The 22,152-nt window shown below is 42.5% G+C and overlaps 1 protein-coding gene across 1 annotated transcript; it reads right to left on the minus strand.

Moving 5' to 3' along the window:
- Nucleotides 1–2,138: 2,138 nt before the first annotated feature.
- LOC111225750 (ELM2 and SANT domain-containing protein 1-like) lies at nucleotides 2,139–21,126 on the minus strand. Its single transcript, XM_022750775.1, has 12 exons — nucleotides 19,488–21,126; nucleotides 17,171–17,434; nucleotides 16,232–16,580; nucleotides 15,917–15,983; nucleotides 13,464–13,606; nucleotides 12,659–12,762; nucleotides 9,216–9,291; nucleotides 8,106–8,194; nucleotides 7,255–7,398; nucleotides 6,391–6,510; nucleotides 4,185–4,384; nucleotides 2,139–2,618 (listed from the first exon to the last, which is right to left on the minus strand). The coding sequence occupies exons 1-12, from the start codon at nucleotides 21,078–21,080 to the stop codon at nucleotides 2,381–2,383; spliced, it is 3,387 nt and encodes a 1,128-aa protein (XP_022606496.1). The 5' UTR covers nucleotides 21,081–21,126; the 3' UTR covers nucleotides 2,139–2,380.
- Nucleotides 21,127–22,152: the final 1,026 nt, after the last annotated feature.

Raw genomic sequence — 22,152 nt, forward strand, 5'->3', positions numbered from 1 at the left:
ACGGAGTGTGTCAGTGTCACAACGACCTAAAGGCAGTTTCAGACACTCTTGCATGCCGGCAAAAGAGAAAATCAATATCATTCATCTCTCTGGCTTAAAGGATCTCAATTTAAGAGACACCAAGCAAATTAATCTGATAATGGAAGAATCTGTATAAAAAAAATAAATAAAAAAAATAAAAAAAAGCTGAGTAAGTATGGTTTGCAGAAAAGAATGATCCTGCCTCTTAACGTCTGTTTGTTAATGACAGTAAATAATAACTGACAAAGATTTACACTTTGTGGCAAGTATACAAAGTAAACTCAACTGATCACATTTTATATGTTGATATCTGATTCTAAAAGCAAAGAAAAAATTTAAGTCTCATGTCCCATTCAGAATCCCATAGAAAAACCAGTCAAATCTGGGTTATGTATGGTTTACAGTAAAGTTTCTCTTAGTGCCTGTTTGTAACGGTAATTTTTTTTTTTATTTGTATTTTTATTTTTTTTACAATTAATAACAGTCTGTGGTTAAAGTGTAAATCTCGGACTGAAAGGACCAAATGTAAGTTCAAAACCTCCTGTAAAAACTTTGAATTCCCTGTTAAAAACAGGGAAATTTGAGTTAAGTGTGGTTTGCAGTAAAGAATGCTTCTTCCTCTCTCAATCCCTGTTTGTTGATGATCAATAATTTACAGTCTGAGGTAAATCTGAAATAGTAAACAAAGAAAATACCAGTCTAAGAGGAGTAAATGGGAAATGGGAATGTAAGTTCAAAACCTCCTGTAAAAACTAGAAAAATTTGAGTTGAATTTGTTTTGCATTGAACAATGTTTTTGCATTTCTTAATGCCAGTTTGTATCAGTAATTTATTATCAAGAAAAAAAAAGTCAACTCTGGCCCTGGCTGTGCCAGGAACATGGATATCTATTTCCAAAGTGTGCCTTGAATTAGTTTGTGCTGTTTGTCGTCTTTCCCGCTTTTCTGTGTATCTATAGAGACCTGCGGAGTCAGAGCCTCCTATCAGTTAAAGGGTTGACAGCGAGGCATCCAGAGCAGCCGGGTGCAAGCGTGACATAGATAGGAGGGGGGAGGGAGGGGGAGACTTGGACACTCTGGTAACGGGGGATCTACTTGTTCTATTGCACATACGTTTCTGCCTTTTCTTCATGTCTGGCTTCCAAAAAAAAATCTCACAGTTATAAACAGGCAGCAAGTAGCATTATTTTTGTTTTTTGTTTAAATTAAAAAAAAAAAAAAAAAAAAAAAAAGAAAGAAAAAGCTATGGACAAGTACGGAAAAAAAGCGCTCAATTAAATTGCAGCCAAAACCAGGATATAATAATAATAATAATAATAATATTAATAATCATCAACAAGAATATTCACAAAAACAACAACAATAGCCATATATAGCTACACAGGCAGAAAAAGTAACATTTACCTGTATATATATATCATATAAAAAAACAACAACAGTGTAAAATTGATTGTCATTTCAAGATAAAAAGCATTAAAACATCCAAGGCATCAACAGTGAGGAACAAACTGAACTAGAAAAAGTGACGAGGGCTGAAGGGGAGATTCACAGAACTGAAGCCCAAATGAACAACGCACACAGAGGGAGGGAACCCATTTGGTGCACATCATGCGTCTGAGAAAGCTTTTGGCAGCCTTGAATGCAGAAGAGCGGCGAAACAGAGGCAACAGTTTACAAAGGCCATCCACCCATCTGTCCATCTTCACGACCCTCCGTTTGTTACTCGCCACCCCCCACCCCCACCCCCCCTCCTCCCAGCTGTCAGATTTCAGCGTTCACTTCGTCAAAAAACTTCATCCGATGACGGAGAGTTGGGACGCAGCTTAAGCAAGCGCGTGCTGTGGCTCATTGAGAGCGAGAGAGAGAGAGAGAGAGAGAGAAAAAAAAGGGTCCAGCAAGTTCCACGCCTGACAAACGAAGCAGGGCGAGACTCAAAAGTGCTGAGGAAGGCCGCGGCCTGGCGTGGAGGGCAGGACAGCGCCGAGAGGAGCGGCATGGCTTTGATTTGACCGAGCCCTGTGACCAAGAGAGGTAACTCCTGAAAAGCTTTTCAAGCAGAGTAAAGGGGCGTTGGTGAGTTCACACACACACACACACACACACACACACACACACACACACACACACACACTTACGCACACACACACGCGCTCTCACTCAGTCCACACATTCACACTCAAACACATACACAGGAGTAAATCTGTCCCTGAATGTGCCAAGCAACGGAAGTCTTCTTGATCCACAAAATGTACAGAGAGTTCACAGGAGGGATTCTTCATCTTTTAAAAAAAAAAAAAAAAAGTTCCTCCTCCCATCCCAGAGAACAAACCACCCCACGATCAGAGGGTGCGGCCTTTCTCTCACTGCCAGTCCTCATCGTCCTCGTCCTCCCTGTCTGACGAGTCGTCGTTGGTGCTGTCCCCGCTCGCCTGCCGTGTCCCGTTCTGCTGCCGAGCAGCCAGGATGGCGGCGGCCTCGGCTGCTGCTTTTGCCGCCGCGCGTTCCTCGGCCTCTTTCTGACGCAGCGCTGCCGCCTTCTTCTCCTGCTCGGCGTGGCTCTTCATGTGGGCGCTGCGGCTCTTCACCTTGTAGAAAACCCTGCAGGAGGAGGACAGAGGAGGTCAGAGAGGTCTTTTCTCTAAAAAGGTTTTCAATAAGAGCACTGTAGAAAAATAAATTAATAGAGAAAGCAAAAGGCACAAAAGGGGTAAAATCTGAATCATTATTATTAGTTGATGTAGTCTGGTCACCTGATGAATTTTCCAGCATACCTACACACAACTTCAACCTGTACAGGAGAGCAAGCAGCAGGACTAAGGCTGCACTCAGGCTGATATTAGCGCTGCCTGAAATAAAAACCCATCCCCCCTCATTCATTTAAATGAGGTGATACAGCGGAGGTGCCAATGCGGGGGGTGGGGTGGGGGGCACAGGGTACTCGTTATAAAAGTTAAACTCAGCTCAACCTTTGCCACCACGTCATGCTGCGGTGGCCAATCAAATGGATGCCAGCACACATTCCTGGCAGATACCACTGTTTACTTTACAATTGCTGCAACGAAAGACAAACTGTCACCGTGATAACTTCCCAGTTCTGTAAAATCATTATGTTCTGTATGTATTGTATGGATATTATTTTGCATATTGTTCAACACCGTGTGTAAAGGGTTCTTACATGTTTCTTTGCCTCTCCATAAACATTGAAGTGAAGGCTCAGTACGATGCATGGAGATAAGGGCTGGGTAACTGACAGTCCACTAGGCCATTATCACTCTTCAATTCAACATTCTGCGGATTATTTTCTTTAATTAAATGTCTCATTAATGTCTAGTACAACTTCCAAGATGATATATTAAATTTCTAATTTTGCCTGACCAACTGTCCTCAAGAGTTTCAACTTAGTTATATAAATTAGAGAAAATCTAAAAAATTTAAGAGACTGGTAACAGAAAATGTTTTTCTGTGAAATGATGATAGAGTTCGATGGTAAAACTTCTGTCGACCGAGTAATGGACTTATCAGTTTAGTTCTAAAATAAAAATCACAGCATGTGACACAGCAGTGGGTCTGTACTTGCACAAAATGTGCACTCATGTGTGTTGGGACAAACTTTTCCATCCTTATGCAATATCTAGACCTTGCAGAGTGTGGAAGTGACTGATAAACCCCGGTTGGATTTCCTGTAACATAATTCTTCAGACTCTGCGGTGGTGGACGCTCTATAATGAGCACACTTTGAGCAGGGTGAGTATTCAAAGAGAGAGAGAGTAGATCTTGTCATGTCACTGGGTAGAGCTGAATTGACAAGAGGCGTGATGTGCCCGTCTACTCTGTGTTTCAGTTGCTAGGACACGGCTGGCAATAACAGGCCCGGTGTTGCCAGAGGACGAGCTGTTATTTAATCAAAGCATGACAGGACAGTTTGATTCTTTCAAACAGACACCACAAGACACTTGCCTCTATTTACTAATACATATTCCAAGTGGGCAATGGCATTAGCAATACTTCCTGCAGAAATTCTGCATTTTATATCTGGAGAGTTCAGTCTAAGGCTGCTTATGTAACTCAACTGACTGCTGCTGTCAGCTTTGCATAAGTAAACAGAGCCCAACCGGCGTCTCCAACACAACAGCGGTGACTGATGTGACATTTCTGATCACCGACCTGCCACATTTCTTGCAGGGGAACTCTCCCTCCTGCCCGGCTGAGGCTTTGTTGCCTGTTGAAGGGCTCGTCCGGCGTGCGTTGCCATCGTAGCGTGCTTTGGAGCTGGGAGGAGGTGGATGAGGGGCGTGGATGACCCGAGACAGCGGCTGGTCCCTCCCCGTGTCGTCCTGGCCTTTCATGATCAGGACGGTCCCGGGCTGCGCACACACACACACACACAATAAGAGAGAGAGGTGGAGTTAACATGAAAGCTCCAATTTAACAGTCACTGAGGGCATTTAGGAGAGAAAATAATGAGCCTGAACCTACTTTACGATCACCTTTTATGTAGGATAGTGTTACAATGGCATGCAAACATGTGCCAGTAAACAAACATATGGACACACAGTTAAACAAAACAGCAACATATGCAGCCTGGTACTTTCCCCAACAACTGATGTGTACTTAATGATGAAATGAAATGGAAATAAGAAGAATAAATGTTTCTTGTCGAGTCATTGTTTACTGACAGACATCGTGGAGTTGCACAATCCAGAGAGGGCTGACATCAGCCAAGTTATCCCCACTACACATCCAGCAGGGGGAAGCAAATGCAACAACCAGCCACCAGGACAAGTCCAGCAGAGTTCAAAAGGACAAAGTGTGGAGTCTGAAGAGGCAAGCTGAGGTTTCTCACCGGGATCATTTGGTTATGTTCCAAGGGCCGTGGGAGGTCTTTGTATAACAGGCATTTGTTTGTAGCTGTAAGGTTTGGTAGGCTCACCAGTTACCAGTTTCGTTGAGTCAGTCTACAGAGAGTCTTTTAGAGTTATTCAGCCTATTAAGTGTTTAGGGAGCGCAGTTCAAGCTGAGGGACTTTCTGATAGCCTGTGAAACATATTTTGCTGCCATGTGAGGAAAACCAGTCAAAAGCATCTTGCGACATCTTTACTGCATAAAACAGACGGAGCAAATAATCTCGAGCCGAGCCGAGAATTACTGCTGTCACTGAATGTCATAATGAAGGAGCTCAAAAGACAAAGAGTGTGGAAAATAATAACGAGGAGGAGATCGACAGGCAGACAGAACGCGCCATTTAGTTCAGTTTCTCAGTCAGTGACAGAGACGCATTACTTGTGATGACAATTTTGTTTTAACATAAAACATAAAATGTATTTGTCATCTTACTGTCATCGCTCAGGTCATCCATGAAAGAGAGAGTGAGAGAGAGAGAGAGAGCAAAACAGGACACACTCGCTTTTTTGGTCACTCCTCTTTCTCTCTCACTCATAGGGCAACGCAGGATATCATAATGTATCAACTGGGTCACAAGAGGTTAAAAATCCTCTTATAACGATAATCTGACCAACAGTCTCTCCCCATTGTTTTAATTTACATGCAAACTTATGGATGAACGAAAGAACATCCAGCCAGCTGCTTTACATACTGCATGTGAGTAAATAGGAATTAAACATGAGTCCAGACTCCTGTCATTCAATGCTCGTTCACTATCGAATATTAAACAGGCAGCAGAGTTAACATTAACATTACTGTAAAAAAGATGCCTGAATGTCTCTATGACAAAATGCCATCGCTTTAACAAGTAGATAAATCCAGTAATGTTACATATTCCATGTCTGAAAAAAAGGCTTATGTGACCTTCAAACCCAAACAAAGAGTCGAAGTTGGGAGTGGAAACGTACAGTATGTTTTCTGTCAAGCTTTGATGGAAGTAATTCATGTTTCACTTCTATAAGAGAAAAGGCTTCAAGGATGAGGACTGTTTTACTCTTAAACTATCAGTACTTCAGGGAATCTTTCCCACCAGGAGAAGTCTGAAAGTGTTTTAAATCATCTGTCGGAAAACAGGGAGGTCGTTTTATATTTGGGTTAATACAGTGACTCAGTAAACATGGTGACAAGGACATTTCATTATGGATACCATTCTTTTCAAAAACAGATGCCTCCTTCATACACGTCAGGGTCTACAGACAGACTACAGAATTGGCCATTGTTAAAAAGTACAAATCAATGATCTCATAGGTTACAGGATGAAATCGCTTTTCTCTAAAAACATTTTTTTATCTTATCTATGAATTAACAGGAACATGATGGTGGATGTCATAAAACAGACCTGTTCAATCCTTTTATCTACTCGTTTTATTTGTTTGTTCAGCCACTGGTTAATTTCCCATGCAGAGCCAATAATCAATTTCACACTCACGTTCTCAGTGGACTGCAGCGCGTGTGTGACCCTGGTGGGGCCGACATCCTGTTTCCTGTCAGCTGATCCTTCCCACTTCCTGCTGTCCTCCTCCCGCTGCGGCTCCAGTCTGTGAGAGCCCTGCTGGCCCGAGGAGGTAGAGTTTGAAGACATAAGCCTCTGGGAGAGAAACTTACAGCTCCATGCTCATTTACACATCTCTGTCGTGGAGCGTTACACATGTTGCCTTTCACACTGCAACTCTTTTGAACATTGGTTTTGAAGTATTTGTATTTTTTTTTTTCAAGGCTACGCAGTAAATACTGCAGAGTAAAGGGGGTTAATTGATTAAGATGATGAGGATGTTTAAAACTTGCTGCCGTGTATTTATGTAGCACAGTTTCCATAACAACCAGCAAACTGCACCTGCAATGTTTCCATGGTTGAAGGAAATCTCTGCATCTAATGTTAGTAAATGGTGGAGTGAGCTGCAGCCGCTCACACGCTGTTCATTTGAAGACTCAGCTTGTCAATATAGATATAGATGTTTCTGAATTGACGCTCTGCAGTTTCACATCTAAATAAAACGCTGCTGCTGTTTCATATCTAATCATATTGCCCTGTGGTTAAACAAGGTCACATTCATTGTGATTATTTATAACTAGATTAAGTTTTTTCTAGCTTTCAGGAAAATCTCTTCAATATATAACATATCAATATTTTGCATATTGCATTTGGTTGTTTCCATGACAGAGGTAGGTGGAAGCGCTTTGGCCTGCTTTATGTCAGGATCTTCATCGTCTCTGTGACAGCTTAAATTTCTAAAATGACCATCTTTACGACTTTATATCAGCAACAAAACACATTACTGCACTGTTAACTGACCTTGTGGTCCATCTCCTCCTCAGTGGTCCTGCTCTCCAAAGGCTCGGCCTCTCCGTAGATCAGCGTCCCGTTGCGGCCCATCTTGACATGTTTCTTGTACGTGTAGTAAAACTCCACACACTGCGCCACCGTCTTAGTGGTCACCTGTCAACACACACACACACACACACACACATATACACACACACACACACACACACACACACACCCACGCAATACATGTTATTGAGCACATGAAGTCATTTTTCCGGGCATTCGGGAGCAGGATCATTTTTGATTTGATCTGAGAAGCTTTCCTTCAGCTGGGGCTGCAGTTTGATCAATTATTGATTCATCTGCAGATTATTTTATTCTTTCACATAATCATCAGACCACTGACTTTACCAACATATGAAAAAAAAGAAAAAAAGAAAAAAGAAAAGCCGCAAACTCTTACATTTGAGAAGCTGAAATCACAAAGTGTTTGGCACTTCTGCTCCAAAAATGATCGGAACAAATAATCAATTATGAAATCAGTTGCTGATCTATCTCCCAGTAGATCCCACAGGCTGACAATTCACTTGTTGGTGAAGTGGTGTGTGACTGACATCCATGCAGAGACTCAGACAAGAAAATCGAATAGTTTTGCATTGTTGTGGAAAAGCAATAATTGATTGCGACACTGGAAATGATTAAACAAGAAGGACACATTGTTCCAGAGTGACTATATTTCCCTTTCCCCCGCCACAGGATATTATCATGTGCACACTGTGTGAACTGGGAAGTTTTGTTGATTGCACAGCTAGGTGGCCTTAGTCGCAGCATGACGCAACTGATTTTGCTGTCCCTGCCCTGTGAAACTGCACGCGTACCTGTTTCTGCACCATGAAGAAGTCCTTCTTGTATGCAGTGATGCCTTTGTTGAACTGGCGTCTCTCAGCTGCCGTCCAGCTGTCTGATCCTGAGGGAGGGAGAGGAAGACGTTTCAACAGAGAGGAGAGAGAAACAGCGTGTTAGTGGCCAGTTTATAAACACTTAATCACATAGCAAGTATCTTTATTCTGGTTGTGTTGAGACCTAGACAAGTTCAGTGCCCCCCAAACCCCCCCTCTTAAAACCACACACACATTCACTCAAATCACTTGATAAACAATGGCTCTCCTGTCTTCTGCTTGGGATTAGCCACATGCTGCCCCCCCCCCCCCCCCAGCCTATTCCCCTCTTCCCCCCTCCTTTCCTCATCACGTTGACCCTGACAATCCTCCATAGTCCCCCACTACCCCCACCAGCATCAACAGCAACACCACACTCTCGCTACTGCAGCTGCCATTGCTTAGAGGCAGAGGCTCAGAGAGTCCATCACTGTTTATTGGTAATAAGACGGAAATTTTTTTTGGGGGGGGGGGGGGGGGGGCACGCTGCACACATCCAAGATTATTAAGTAAGGCACAAATATAAACACAAACATACACAGATAAAGCAAGAATTTATCTTGGCTGAAATTTGGATTTTTAACTATTTATGAGCATTTGTTTTGAGCTTCTTTGTGCACCAGATGGGTGGGGTCTTATCACATGAGGTAATAAAGGATGCTAGAAAATGATGGCAATGACTGGTGATCAGTTTAGTCAACTTTCTTTTACGGATCATTTCTCACAGAAGACGCTGCTTCAATAGATCTAGGGCTGCCAATAATCATTAGAATTCATCATCAATTCATCTGTCGACTGTTCTGTCTGTTTGGTCTGTTAAATGCCAAAAAATACTGAAAACTGACCGTCAACAGTCTAAAACCCCATATTTATCAATGTAATATCACATCAGACATTTGGTATTTTTGCTTGAAAAATGACTGAAACGATTACTTGTTTCAGATCTAAGTAAATCCCATCCATTTATTGTTATTGGAAAAAAAAAAAAAAGCAAAAAAAAAGCAAAAGTTCTATTGAAATACTAATAAATTATATTTTTATAGTACTGACCTGAGTAGTGGTAGTTTGACAGCTGATGAGACTTGGAGAAAATTGGGTTCCTCAGCATCAGGAGCGACAGAGCAGCCTGAAAACAAGATCGTAACATTACTTGAAAGTGAAGACACTTGGCACATTAGCTGCATTAACTGCACAACAGTGATTGTTGTGAGCTTTTATAGAGAAGGTCACTCCTGCCAAGCAGACTGACTCTTGCTCTATTAGGAGCTCCAGCTGTGCTTTATAAACCTGTAAAAACACACTGAGCCAAACAATGAATGTTACAGGTGACCAGGGAGGGAGATAACCATCGTTCTCATTTTCCTGCAAGTATCAAGTACCTAAGTGCATCATATTATGTTGATACGCTCTCTGGCATTGTCAAAAAAAGAAACCGTCTCACTGTGCATGAATGCTGAAAGACGAGACCGCTGCAGAGAGTGGGCGCTCTGACAGCACCCCCCCCGCCGCCCCTCCTCATAGTTTCCTTGACAACGCTGGACCAGAGCTGGTCGCTAGGGCCTGAAATCTCCAACAGTATCGTACCACAAAGCACTCTGAACAACTCTGAAGCAGGCATCGAGTCAAGTCCAGCTTGTGCATCTTCAATAATGGAAGTAGTGGTTTAGGATGACTGTTTATGTCGCTCTAAAGACAATGTGATGCAAAACGCAAACATTTGTTTTCCCTGTGAAATGAAAAGTCAGTCTGTGCTGCTCAGTGTTGAATAATTCTTATTCGTATTAGTCTTTTTTACACAAGACAAAAATAGTAAATGTGATTTATATTGTTTCTTAATTTTTTCAACTAAATATCTAGTAAGATTAGGTGCCACAGATACAGTATTATTAGTATTATTGTTAGAGCTGCAATGATAGGGGGATTGGTTGGTTGGGAACTGGTTGGTTGATGAACAAAAAATTTACAAAAATTTACAAAACAATTTTGATAATTGATTAATTGTTTAAGTCATTTTTAAGCCAAAATGTGAAACATCTGATGGCTCCAGCTTCTCAAATGTGACAATTTGCTGCTTTTTCTTGGCTTCACATCATAGTAAATTGAATATATTTGGTGTGACAAAATAAAAGATACCTTAGGGTTATACAGGTTATTATGAATCACATCATAATCAAGTATGATAATAATTGTTAGTTGCAGCCCTGATCATTATTATTATTATTATTATTATTATTTGCATTTAAATGACTCAATTTAACTTTGTTACATTCAAGATAAAAGCTGGTCTCATGCAGCGAGGCTATTCTGAGATGTTCAGCCTTCATTTTTTCTTTTATTATCCCAAGTGTAGCCATTGTTCCAACCCTCCCACTGCTCATTTCTGTTTAATTCTCTGAAACTGCACCATGCCTGACTGTATCTGATGTTGTTTTGTTGGTATTTCAATGGGGGTGATGTGACCAGGAAAGGGCCACTTGAGATGCTGCCTCGCAGCATTTAACAGTGACAGCTATTTGGCCTCATTACCACAACCAGCACAGAGCACATTGTTCTTTTTTTTTGTGAAATTTGAAATCTAATCAGTTGCACAGAGAGACTTATCATAAGTCGTCATTTGAGCTATTTCATACTGTGGTCAAAGATGAGGTCAGGCTGCTCTTGAAGGATTACATCCTCGGATTTATGCACTGCAAACTGAACTATCCCTGATAATGATCTCTGATGTAATTATCGGTCTGACGGTGGTACAATGATTATGAGACACAGGATGTATCACTTTCAGGTTCAGGTGGGGCACCCGTCTGACCAGTCTTGGTGACACTATCACTGAACGCAAGCTTGAACATTTATGACTTTTCTGACCTTTCTCAAGCACATCTATGACTTTGATGTTTCGTGTATCAAGATGCTTTCAAGTACAGCAAAGAAATACGTGTGAACCTGACCACATGTGTTAAAAACCTGATGCAACAAGGGCAATATACTGTACAATGCTGTACGTTTCGCCTGGCATCTTAAAAGGTAGAAATCCTTCTCCTCATCATGTCGAGTGAAGCCCTGATCTTTGCTTTCTATATTTGACAATATCTAGAACATGGCTACAATAAACGACTGAGCTAGGGCTGCAACTGATGAATAGATTCATCTTTTGGTTTATAAAATGTCAGGCTTTAGGAAACCTCTTCAAATGTCTTAAATAAAACAAAAGAAAAAAGCAGCAAATCCTCACAACCGAGAAGCTTGAACTACAGAATTTGGGGCTTTAATTAACTTGAAAAAACTATAAATCAAATATTAAAATAGGTCAATTGTAGATTTTTCTGTCAATTGACTGTTGTGCTTCACACCTCTCTGACAGCATGTGCAGCTCTTCTGCTCTACACACAGCAGCATCACTCTGCCTCTGGCTAAAAAAACCACACTGTTGTCAGTCATCTCAGGACACCACAGAGTTTCAGTACAGAGCAAAAGTGAAATTCTACAGATCAGTCACTTCCGTTCAGTAATCAAAGAGAGCTCAGATGAATGCATTACAATACATTCACTACATCTAAGTGCGGACAAGAAACCAGATTATTGGGAGGGAGCCGGTTAGGGCAGGAAGTCGGAGGACACGTGCGTGTGCACTGCATCAGTCTGATTACTTTAAACTTTGCATTTAGATGCAGCTGGTCAATAATCAGATTCATCTTCTCCCACATTTCATATTTTTGAATTGCGACTTTCATATTTTCAGTGTATTAGTGAGATATGAAGCAACACCATGACATGTTTTTGTCCTGGTTTGACTTTATATTGAATTCTTTTGAATGGAAGGCCTTGCTCTTGCTCATATGAAACCCCAACTCTAACCCTGTTAGAAGAAGGTTAAAGGTTCACAAGACCAGAAATCAGACAGAAATCCAGTTTCCTCGTGTACATGATGCTTAAGGTTTGTGCAGAAAGCCAACAATAACATGATTGCATTGCAGTAATGGGCTTCTGTCCAGTTACAAAGCATAGCAATATATTCTTTCAAGGCTTTGAGGTAAATGGCAAATGTAATCATGTGTGGACTGTACATTAGGCCTCGCATTTTCTCTCATTCAATGCTATTACTTCGGAAATAATGATTAAATACCCCATTTCAAAATGATTTACCACTTCAAAATGAGAAAAACAAACCTAACAAAGTCTAAAAACGATAAACTACCGCCAGTTTGTTCTATTAATCATTCTATAAAAGCTGGAGTCCTTTTTTCTTGAAATGGTTCATATCTGATATCTTTTAAGTTTTTCTGTGTGACACTAGATATTTTAACAGGAATGCAGATATTGCTGTTTTTATGAGTCAAATCAATCTTTAAGAGGAAAACATGTCGCTGTTCCTGTGTGGGTCAGAAGGAAAAACGGATAAATCTGTTTATTGCAGAGCACAGCTCTTGCTCATTTTTCTTTTTAATAGTGTAAATCCCTGCCCGGCCGATCAATACGGATTGTTCTGTCACACTCACCATTATGTCCCCTTTGCATTCGTACAGACAATGGTGGGCTAACTCCTGGTTGGTGCCTCCTCCACACAAAACACTGGAGCAGGCCATGTGCATGAGGTCTTCCACTGAAAGAGACAAAGATTGTTCATGACAGGGAAAAAAAACACACACTTTGTTATTATTTTACAAACAGTGGTGACAAGATTTTGTAAATTTGTAAGGGAAAGAATGAACAAGGCGAAGCATGTAATACAATCATAATCTAATAAAATGATGTGATTTTTTCTATTATGGACGATCAACATTAGTCTGAGTCTAAAACAAACTTCCCCACAGTGACAAATACTCTATATGGTATTACAATAAGATACCACTGCATATGAGAAAATGTAACATGGTAATACCATTACATTTACATTTACAATTACATTTTCTCATATGCAGTGGGATCTGCAGAGTTAAAACTGCTTGCACAGAAGTCACCCACATTGCAACATCTTGATCATGAATTGTTGAAAACGTTATCTCTCAAGTGATAACAACAGACAGTTACTTCTGTAGTTTGCAAACAAGGAAATTACATACTTAAATGAATAAAAACACAGGGTTTAAGACAAAAGAAATTGGTGATTTATATTCAAACTAATTACTTCTTATCATAAAATGTAAATCAGGACTCTGAAGAGCAGAAAGTCAGCTTCACAGGAAATAATAGTTAGCTGCTTTCAGCCTACAAATCCTGCACAAAACATCCTCTTCCGTCTTCTGCTGTTGGTTTCAGGTGATGTAACAATAGTGAAATAATGTGTCAGGTATTTTTACTTACCTTTCTCGTGGAAGTCAGGTTTTTCCTCCAACTCATTCAATGGAGCCCAGACCAGATCCGCGCAATGGTGATCCAGCTCGACAGCTGACCGCTGCCTCAACTCTGGCACCTCTGCCTGGTACCGCGACCCAATATTTATCCGCCTGGGAACAGGACATCAGTGTGAGCGACAAGGATGGAGATCATTCAATTTGAATTTGATCAGAATTCATCAAGTGCCTCTTCAGTTATGAGGCATTTATTCACTCTTAAATATTTCAGTCAAGACATCACATATCAATATCAAATTTCTTTTGAGAGTAAAGCTGTTGTTTTTTTTCTCAGATCATATATTGGTTTCCTCGCTTTTCTTCCTGCCATGATCTTTAAATAGCCGCAGGGAGATTGCTGAGGCACTCAGGCTCTGAGTGCTGTAATTCTTGCACTGTTTCGAATTCAAGCTTGTTACACAGCTCTCTTGTGTTCTCAGCATAATGAGTAAAATGCAAATGACTTTCAAAATGTGTATTTTAAAAAGAATGCATTTCTTGAATTGACTGAATTGAAAGTAAATGGATCCTCTTTCTGCTGAGGGACAAAAGTTGTGGCCAAAGCAGAAGAAAGACTCATAATCCAACCAGTGCGGAAAGTCAAAGATAATATTTCTCAAGGGGCTGAAACCAGATATCACAGGGATGCAGTTTTGTTCACACAGACAATCCCGTTCAAGCATGTCTCCTCCCTCCTCTGCATTTCCAGTGGGCCTGCAGTATTTCCAGCTGAGTGAGTGTGTGTATTCTGGCTGCCTCCCCCAGGGAAGGTGGGCTGCTAAAAGTTGAACTGTGATGCCTCTTGTGTGCACACCAGACCCAGCTGAAGCCATGATTTATGAGAAGCCTCACTGGCTCGTCCACTAACTAACTAACTGCTGAGCAGCTGGCACTAGTCAGGCAACAGCTTGCACAATGCACCCCATAAACTGCACCTCACTGTCAATGCAACAGCAAGCAACTACAAAAAGAATTGTTGTCTGATGGTTTAAGGGTTAAACACCCGGGTCTCAGTTTTCTTTAAGCTCCTCCTCTCTGCTGCTCTAATTTTTATAAACGCCCAAGCTACCGTTGGCTGTGTTTACATTAAAGGAGTAACTTGGTTGTTGGTGATTTCTTATTGGTCTTATTTGGTTTAAGTTTTTCCCTGCATTATCTCTGAGAATAAATTTATTTATTTTTGGATGGTATTTTTTTTCTGCAATGGCCATTCAATGTATTTACATCTCTATATAGTAGCTTTTACTGTTAGTGCCACTCCAGCACTGGATTCGATGAGGAACAATGCAGACATGTACCGGTAATCCAGCGTAAGTTTATCTCACTGAATTCAGTCTCGCTGTTTACTTCCTTTATACCATATCAAGGTTGTTTTAAATGAATGCTAATTTAAATGGAACTCTTCCTACTGCATCTGCTTCACATTAAAAGTTCCCTAACTTGTGAAACACAAGGAAGGCTTTTATTGTGAAGCTGCCACAGGATACAGCAACAGCATATTTTATAGGTTAGTTCTGCTTGTATCAGTAATGAAAGACATTTTTCTGTTTATATATTGAAACAATATTTTTAACATAACAAGATTATGACTTTATTTAGAGTCATTTTTTCGTATATTTTGTGTTGAAAAGGGGGATATGCATGTGGGTTGTATGTTGCATGTTAGTGGCATGTTAGTTTGCAGGGAAGTCGGCAACAATGAACCAAAATCAACCTGGACTGCAGAGGGTTAAAACAATGCAAGTCTCTTTGGCTGCACTGTTAACAGTTAAACCAGTTCCTCTGTTGTAATTCCATAGCTGCTCAACTAGTGTCTGCTGGAGTATTAAACCATGGGTGTGAATCTAAATCAACCAGGACTAAAATCTTAAGGATTTAAACTTTCATATCAACAAAAGCCTCATATGGTATTCTGTTAAACTCCAGATTCTGATCAGTTTCCAGCCACATTATAACACACACTGAAGAGCACAGGCTCAGGCCTCTGGTGTATTTAACGTCATTAGTTTTCAAACAGCTTCAAGGCTTTCATTTGACAGATAACACGGACTTGTTATGACAGGATGCATTTCACTGAGGGAGACATTAGGCTGAATAGTTAGATCAGAAGGTGAATGCTGCCACTAATGCAAGCTGTGGATGACAGGGCAAAAGATTCCAGTGGTAACAGTGGTGAAGGGGAGGGCCGCTTTAAAGGATGGGTTTAGAATTTCAAGTCTGTGCTCTCCTTCAAGACAAATCATGATTCAGCCCAGTGTTATGGTTTGAATAATTGATTGCAGAACTACTACTCAAGCATGCTCTTGAGTAACCATATAATTTATCTGAAAATGACACACACACAGCTCATCTCCCTCCCCCCAAACCCACCCTTTCCATAATGGAAGATGATGATTTTGGGATGTGGAGAGGGAAAATACTCACGGCTCGATGCTGACTGGAGTGGCCTCGCTCATAGCCGACAGAACTGGGGGTGTGATGTCGCAGCTGTCTAAAGGGGCAGCAACACAGAATCCACTCAGTCACATTATCAAAAAGGTTTTTGTCATAAATCGCAGGAGTTATATTTTGTATATGTTGTATATATTCTGTCTTGGAGGTTAAAAACAAGAATATCAAATGCAGAATCATACATCACTGCCAGATGTTTATTACTTTATGTCTGAATCTACACAGTTTAGATGTCCTGTGGATAATTCAGTGAGGTCTCATGAACTTATCTTTATGTTTTTTACTTACTGGAACGCAACAGGCTGCGTGTGGCCGACTTGGGCGTTGCGGGAGGTGGCAGGCCCTGGCCGCTGGCGGCAGCGGCTGCTGCAGAAGACAGGAAGGTGGAGAAGTAGAGGCCTGAGCCCTCACGAACAGGGCTGAGGATGGGTGGAGGCGTGTAGGGGGGCATGGTGAGGGGGTTGTCAGCCAGGCGAACGGGGGAGCGTAGGTGGCTCTGGTAAGGTGTGATGGTGGAGTACACTGGCGGAGCGATGAATAAACCGGGTTTAGGTGGTGGGATGAAGAGAGGCTCAGGCCGGGGACGCCGTTTGGACTTTTTGCCATCTTCGTCTTTCTCCCCCTCTGTGCCGCCATTCTGGTGAGGGAAAATCATTTTAAGAGGTGAATATTTGACTCTGTTTTTAATTTTATGTAAAAACACACACACAAAAAAAAAACACACGACAATTTGGCTGCTAACACAGTTGCCTTTCTATGTGTTTATCCAGAGAAATCCTAGAGAACAAGCCACCCCAACCCTCAACTGTATGGTACATAATGTACAGTATGGCAGTGCTAAACCCTGATAATCTGCCTGATCTGGGACAGGGCAACCAGTTCACAAAAAACCCCCCTCACTGCCCAAATGAAAGAGGGAAAGGGGGAAAAGTGTGGACAACTAAAGTGGGGGCAGGGGAGACACCGAGCATGGTGGGGGGAAGGGAGAGTATGTTGGTGGGGCGATGTGGCATAAATGCAAGGATTTAATAACTGGAGTTTAGACAGGCAGAAATAAGACTGAAGAAGACAGATGGATACCAGATTATTGCTCGACTCTGATAGCTTGGTAAATAAATATATGAAAATGTACCAACTAAAAAAGGTTTAGCAAACTCTGCTGGCACTGCAAAAACAAACAAACAAACAAAGACAACAGAAAGCCATCAAGAACAAAATTATACTGACTTGCTCTGAGCTCTCTGACAAGGAGTTCCTGAGTGAGCGTCTCCGGGTGACAATGACCGAGGGTGTGTGGTCTGCACGGCCGAGGTCCTGGGGGTTTGAAGGCCTGGGGGGCCAGTTGGAGGCCAGGGTTGCTTCGTCTCTGTCAGGGGAGGAGGGATCCTGCCTCCGGACCGGAACAGACACGGGGATGACGAGCGGCAGAAGGTTGTCGTCTCGAGGGCGCTTGGCCTCTGATTCACTGGGACTCCATGGTCTGTGTGGCTCCTAAGAAAGATTGTGGATTCATATAAAACATCCTAGAGCATATGCAAATGCATTGCCAGCACACTGCAAATGAACTGGTTGACACTAAACAGCTGAAACCTTAAGTGTATTTATCAATCCACAAAAAATCTCAATGAATCAGTAGCAATTTTGATGAGTGAGAAATTGTTCCAGCTCCTTAACTGTAAATATTTGCTGGTTTTTTCATCTTTCATAACTGTTAACTAAGGAAATCATAATGGGTATTCATCACTGTATTACTTTCTGGTGTTTAATAGACAAAATCAATTATCCAGATTAAATCAATAATAAAATAAAGGTTATTTGTATCCCTATACTAAAACATACATCCTCGTGGATTTAAAAACACTCAGAGGGTGACTCCTCAAACTAGGTTACTGTAATAGTTAAAGACAGCAGTTTCATCCTGTTACAACCTGTTGCAACAATTAATAAAGTTATCTGCTGCAGCTGATACGGAGCACCTTCAAGTACCTGCAGCTTAGCACACCATAGTACAATAACATTTACTTGGTTGGCTGCCCGATTCAAATCAATTCAATAAATTGGAAACCCTACAACCTTGTTGCTCACCTCACACAAAAACACAACACGTAACAAAAATTCAGTCAATACTCAAAATGGAGTGTTAACAAATAGGTCGATACAATACTCAACGAGCCTGAGATGTATTCCCACAAACACTGAAAATAAACCGCTGTAAAAAAGCATTTCAAAATAAAACAGGATGAAGACAGAACTTGAAATGTTCCCATGTCTCGGCTTGATATTGCACTGCTAGGTGCAGCACTTAAGTGACAGACCTTACACGCATGTCAAAGAAACGATCCCCAAAAGCATTCTTCACATTTTTTTCTTTGAGAAACTGTAATGAGTGGGCACAAGCAGCCTGGGTGCTTTAGAGCAACGATCAACTCTGGAGCAGCTTCAAAGCCATCTAAACCACCACATCAGAGGCCAGTTGAAGACGGATGCATTCTGCCGCTGCACGCTGCATCGTCATGGGCAGAGAGGCATGCAGCAGTGTGGGCTATGCTGAATCTCTGCTCATTATTGCTGGTGGAAAACTCCAGTCCCTACACCGGAGTGGTGGAGAGATATTCTGCTGAGCACTGCACGCAGGGCAACCCTGCACCCCTCCCTGTACAGAGAGAGGGGGGAGGGCAGACAAGGCCAGGCTGGAGTTTCTCTCCTTTGATGGGATGGGGGGAGGTGTGTGCAGGCATGTAACCAAACACACTGTCTGTATGATCAGCTACCCATGAGGCAAATCCAGGGCACAGCCGTGCTGAACTACAGACATACTGACTCTGTGCTGTTTGGAAACAGGACTTGTTGCACAATCAAGACATTCAGCAGATAAACACAGATAAGTTTATGCCTTCACATGGCACAGCTAGGGTAAGTGGCTCCTTTAAAACATGCTGTGAGAGCTGAAAAGTCACATAAGAAGCTGTTTTTAAAGTATATGTGACAATATTCACAATGTAAAGATTTAGCCACTGATTTTCCCCACAAGGCAGAGTTGAGCAGCTCAGTCCTGTTGTGTACACTTCATTGGGCGTTGATTACACCCAGCATCTCTTCCAGCAACACGTTATTCACAAACAACACAAGTTTTGGCAGAGTTTTCTTGGCAGTAGGCTGTTTGTTCCAGTTCCCGCTCTTGTTCGGGGAGCTGAAGTCCCACTACAATTATAACCTAGGATAACACTAGAAAAATAGATTTCTAGTTCTCACCAAGATATTCACAATTAAGGCTTCCAGCTCATGGCGATGAGTTTAGATATAAATTGCTATGTAATGATCGGGATTGAGAACATTCTGTCCTTTTCTATTTAAGGTTATTTCTGTGGTTCTTTTCCTTGAGAGGAAACAGCTGAGAAACAGATGAGTGCGCAAAAGAGCGAGGGAAACAGAAAGACACAAAAAAGGAAAAGACAAGGGAAAGACAGAAGTAAAACGAAAGCAACATAAGGAAAGAAGAATGGCTGAGCATTTTGATAGTTTACAAATTAAAATGAGCATTTACCTTGACAACATGTGACGGCAGAGACTCCATTTCCGAGGCCTTTTGAGCAAGGGTCTCCAGGTTGACCTCCTGGGACACCCTGCGTTTCCTGCGCGTGCTCTGGATGACGCCCGTTGGGGCTGCCTGAATGTCACGGGCCCCGTTCTGGGAGCCCTGCAGCCCCGGGGCTGCCTGATCCGAGGAGACGGAGAGAAAAGGGTTGTCGGATGGCGCCCCTCCTTCCTTGGAGAGCCGTCGTGATCTGCGAAGCTGCGTTTGCGATTGGAGCTGCGTCTGGGGCTGCGACTGGGACAGGGGCTCAGACTGGAGAGGGGGCTGCAGGGGATCTGACGACTGCTGGGGTTCTGGGGTGATGTCCTGGATGACTGGTTCCTGGATCTTTGGGGGAGCTGGAGCAGAGGACTCCTGGGAGTGTACCACCACAGGCTGTGGATGTGGGTGAGGGTGTGCATTTTGTGCACCAGGGTAATAGTCAAGCACATGAGCGTTTTGTTGTTGCAACTGCTGATGTTGCATTTGCTGCTGAATATGGAGCTGTTGCACCTGCTGTTGTTGTATTTGCTGCTGCTGTTGTTGTTGTTGCTGTATCTTTTGTTGCTGCTGCTCGTGCTGTATTTGTTGCTGCTGCTGTAGCTGTTGCTGTACGTGCTGTTGATGCTGAATGATTTGTTGTTGCTGCATTTGTTGATGGTGCTGCTGCTGAATTTGCTGCTGGATTATGTGATGTTGTTGCTGGCGTTGTATTTGCTCTTGCTTCTGCAGCTGCTGTAACTGGTGTGGGGGTTTTGCCTGTGTTGAGTAGTTTGGTGGGTTAGGTAGGGTTGTCCTGTTGCCTTGAAAGGTCTGGTAGTAGGCTGGCAGATGCTGCTTGGGCTGACCAAAAGCCAACTGGAAGGGCTGCAGAACTGAGCTTCCTCCTGGGTGGGAAGTGCTGTGCTGCTGAGTGTTCAGTGCCCCAGGTTTTAATGTTTCCTGAAAGGCCTGAGACTGCTGCTGCTGCTGCTGCTGCTGCTGCTCCCACTCCATGCCCCGAGCCTTAACCGCATCCCTGTAGACTTCCACTGCAGGGTTGGCCCCTAGAGGCTGCTTGTCTGCAGCTCTGTTTGGGGGCTGTTGATGTGGCTGTAAGCCAGAAGTCTCGTGCATCGACTTCACAAATGCATTCTGGGTCCTTGAGTCTGTTACGTTAACTCCTCCGATATAATTTGTAAAGTTTTGTCCCCAGTTACTCATGGTGGTCCAAGAGGCAGCTCTCTGCTGCAGGGACTGTGATGGCTGCTGCTGACTGGGCTCCTGGTGGGCCCACTTCATTGGAACAGTCTGCTGATAATGACCCCTGCTCTGGTCACCCTTATCTGGGCTGAAGATAACAGAATTGAGGTACATGTGAGGACCTTCTGGATTGGAGGTCACGGTACTTGCAGCCTCGCTCTGTCCGGGATCTGAAGCAGTGCCACCTGGGACATAATAGGACCCTTCAGGGTGCTGAGAAGTCTCCTTCATTGCTACGCTTTGATCGTTGAAAAATGTGATGCGTTTGCCTGTTCTTTTGGCGCTGGGTTTCTGCTGGGCTGGTACACTCATGACGGGCATGAATAAGCCGAGCCAGGTGAATATTTTCAACCAAACTAACTACCGATGCTCAACCGGTTGTCACTTGAATATATCAATCCAAAAATCAAAGGGTATCCACAGTAAAATAAAGCTATAAAACTACATTGACATCAGTGTAAGGAGGAGTCAGGTCAACCAAGATAATCTTCTCTTCCCCTCTGAAGTTCTTTGTGACCCATCCAGAGGTTGCCGGCCTTGGGGTGAATAGATCCGAAGAAGTCTGTGTGTTTTCCTCATTCATGGGCAACACCCTGTATAGAGAAAATGAGAGAGAGGTCAAGCATTGAGCCATCAGACTAAAGGGGTCCCCACAGGGGGCTCTCATTATCATCCCTGCCTCAGCCATGTAAAAAACCTGTTGTTTGCTTTTTCAACAATAGACCTCCACTGAAAGGTATCGGGTGTGAGAATAGAGGAGGGGAGGGGTAGGTTTAAACTGTGTCATTATTCGCTAAGCTCACATGACATAGGGATAAGGTCCTGCATGCAGCCGGACACGTATACTAAAGGATCTGCATATAGCATTCCTTAGGAAAATAGTTAATAGAGAAAGCTAAATCAATAGTTCCTGGAAATGTCATTACAGGATATTACTGCACCAGGTTTAATGATGGGCTGTGACATCAGCACAGATGCACAAATGCACAGAAGAAATGTTCATCATTGAGGTTGACTTGCAACTTTAGCACCTTTGTCAAAACCCCTCACAGCTCAACTGACCTGCAACAGAAAGGAAGCTCTCTTTCCCGCCAAACAACCCGAACAGACAGCAGGTTGAACATGATAGAAAGCACTCTTTTTACAACTATGTGACTCATCGAAAAAGGGAACTCATGCCCTTTGAACCATGGCTGCAGACTCAAAAAAGAAGGGCAACTGAAAGTGAGCAAGCATGAGTCATGTTGAAAAGATCTATGCAAGGGAAAAAGTCACAATGGCCTTGAAGGCTTTGCTATCTTGTGGGGAGATCTTGACAATTGCCATGGTAACCCGTTATGATAAGCAAAAATATTATTTTACGTCCAGGTTTTGGAGCAGATTTTGAAACAGC

Source organism: Seriola dumerili, unplaced genomic scaffold (genome assembly GCF_002260705.1).
Source record: "Seriola dumerili isolate Sdu_G_001 unplaced genomic scaffold, Sdu_1.0 BDQW01000149.1, whole genome shotgun sequence".
NCBI lineage: Eukaryota > Metazoa > Chordata > Actinopteri > Carangiformes > Carangidae > Seriola > Seriola dumerili.

Excerpts from the sequence above, each read along its gene's own strand:
- LOC111225750 (XM_022750775.1), bottom strand. The coding sequence starts at position 21,080 with ATGCCCGTCATGAGTGTACCAGCCCAGCAGAAACCCAGCGCCAAAAGA. Across the intron at positions 13,607-15,916 it reads ACTCCAGTCAGCATCGAGCC|GCGGATAAATATTGGGTCGC; the intron begins GTGAGTATTTTC and ends TCCTGTTCCCAG. Across the intron at positions 8,195-9,215 it reads GTCAAACTACCACTACTCAG|GATCAGACAGCTGGACGGCA; the intron begins GTCAGTACTATA and ends TCCCTCCCTCAG.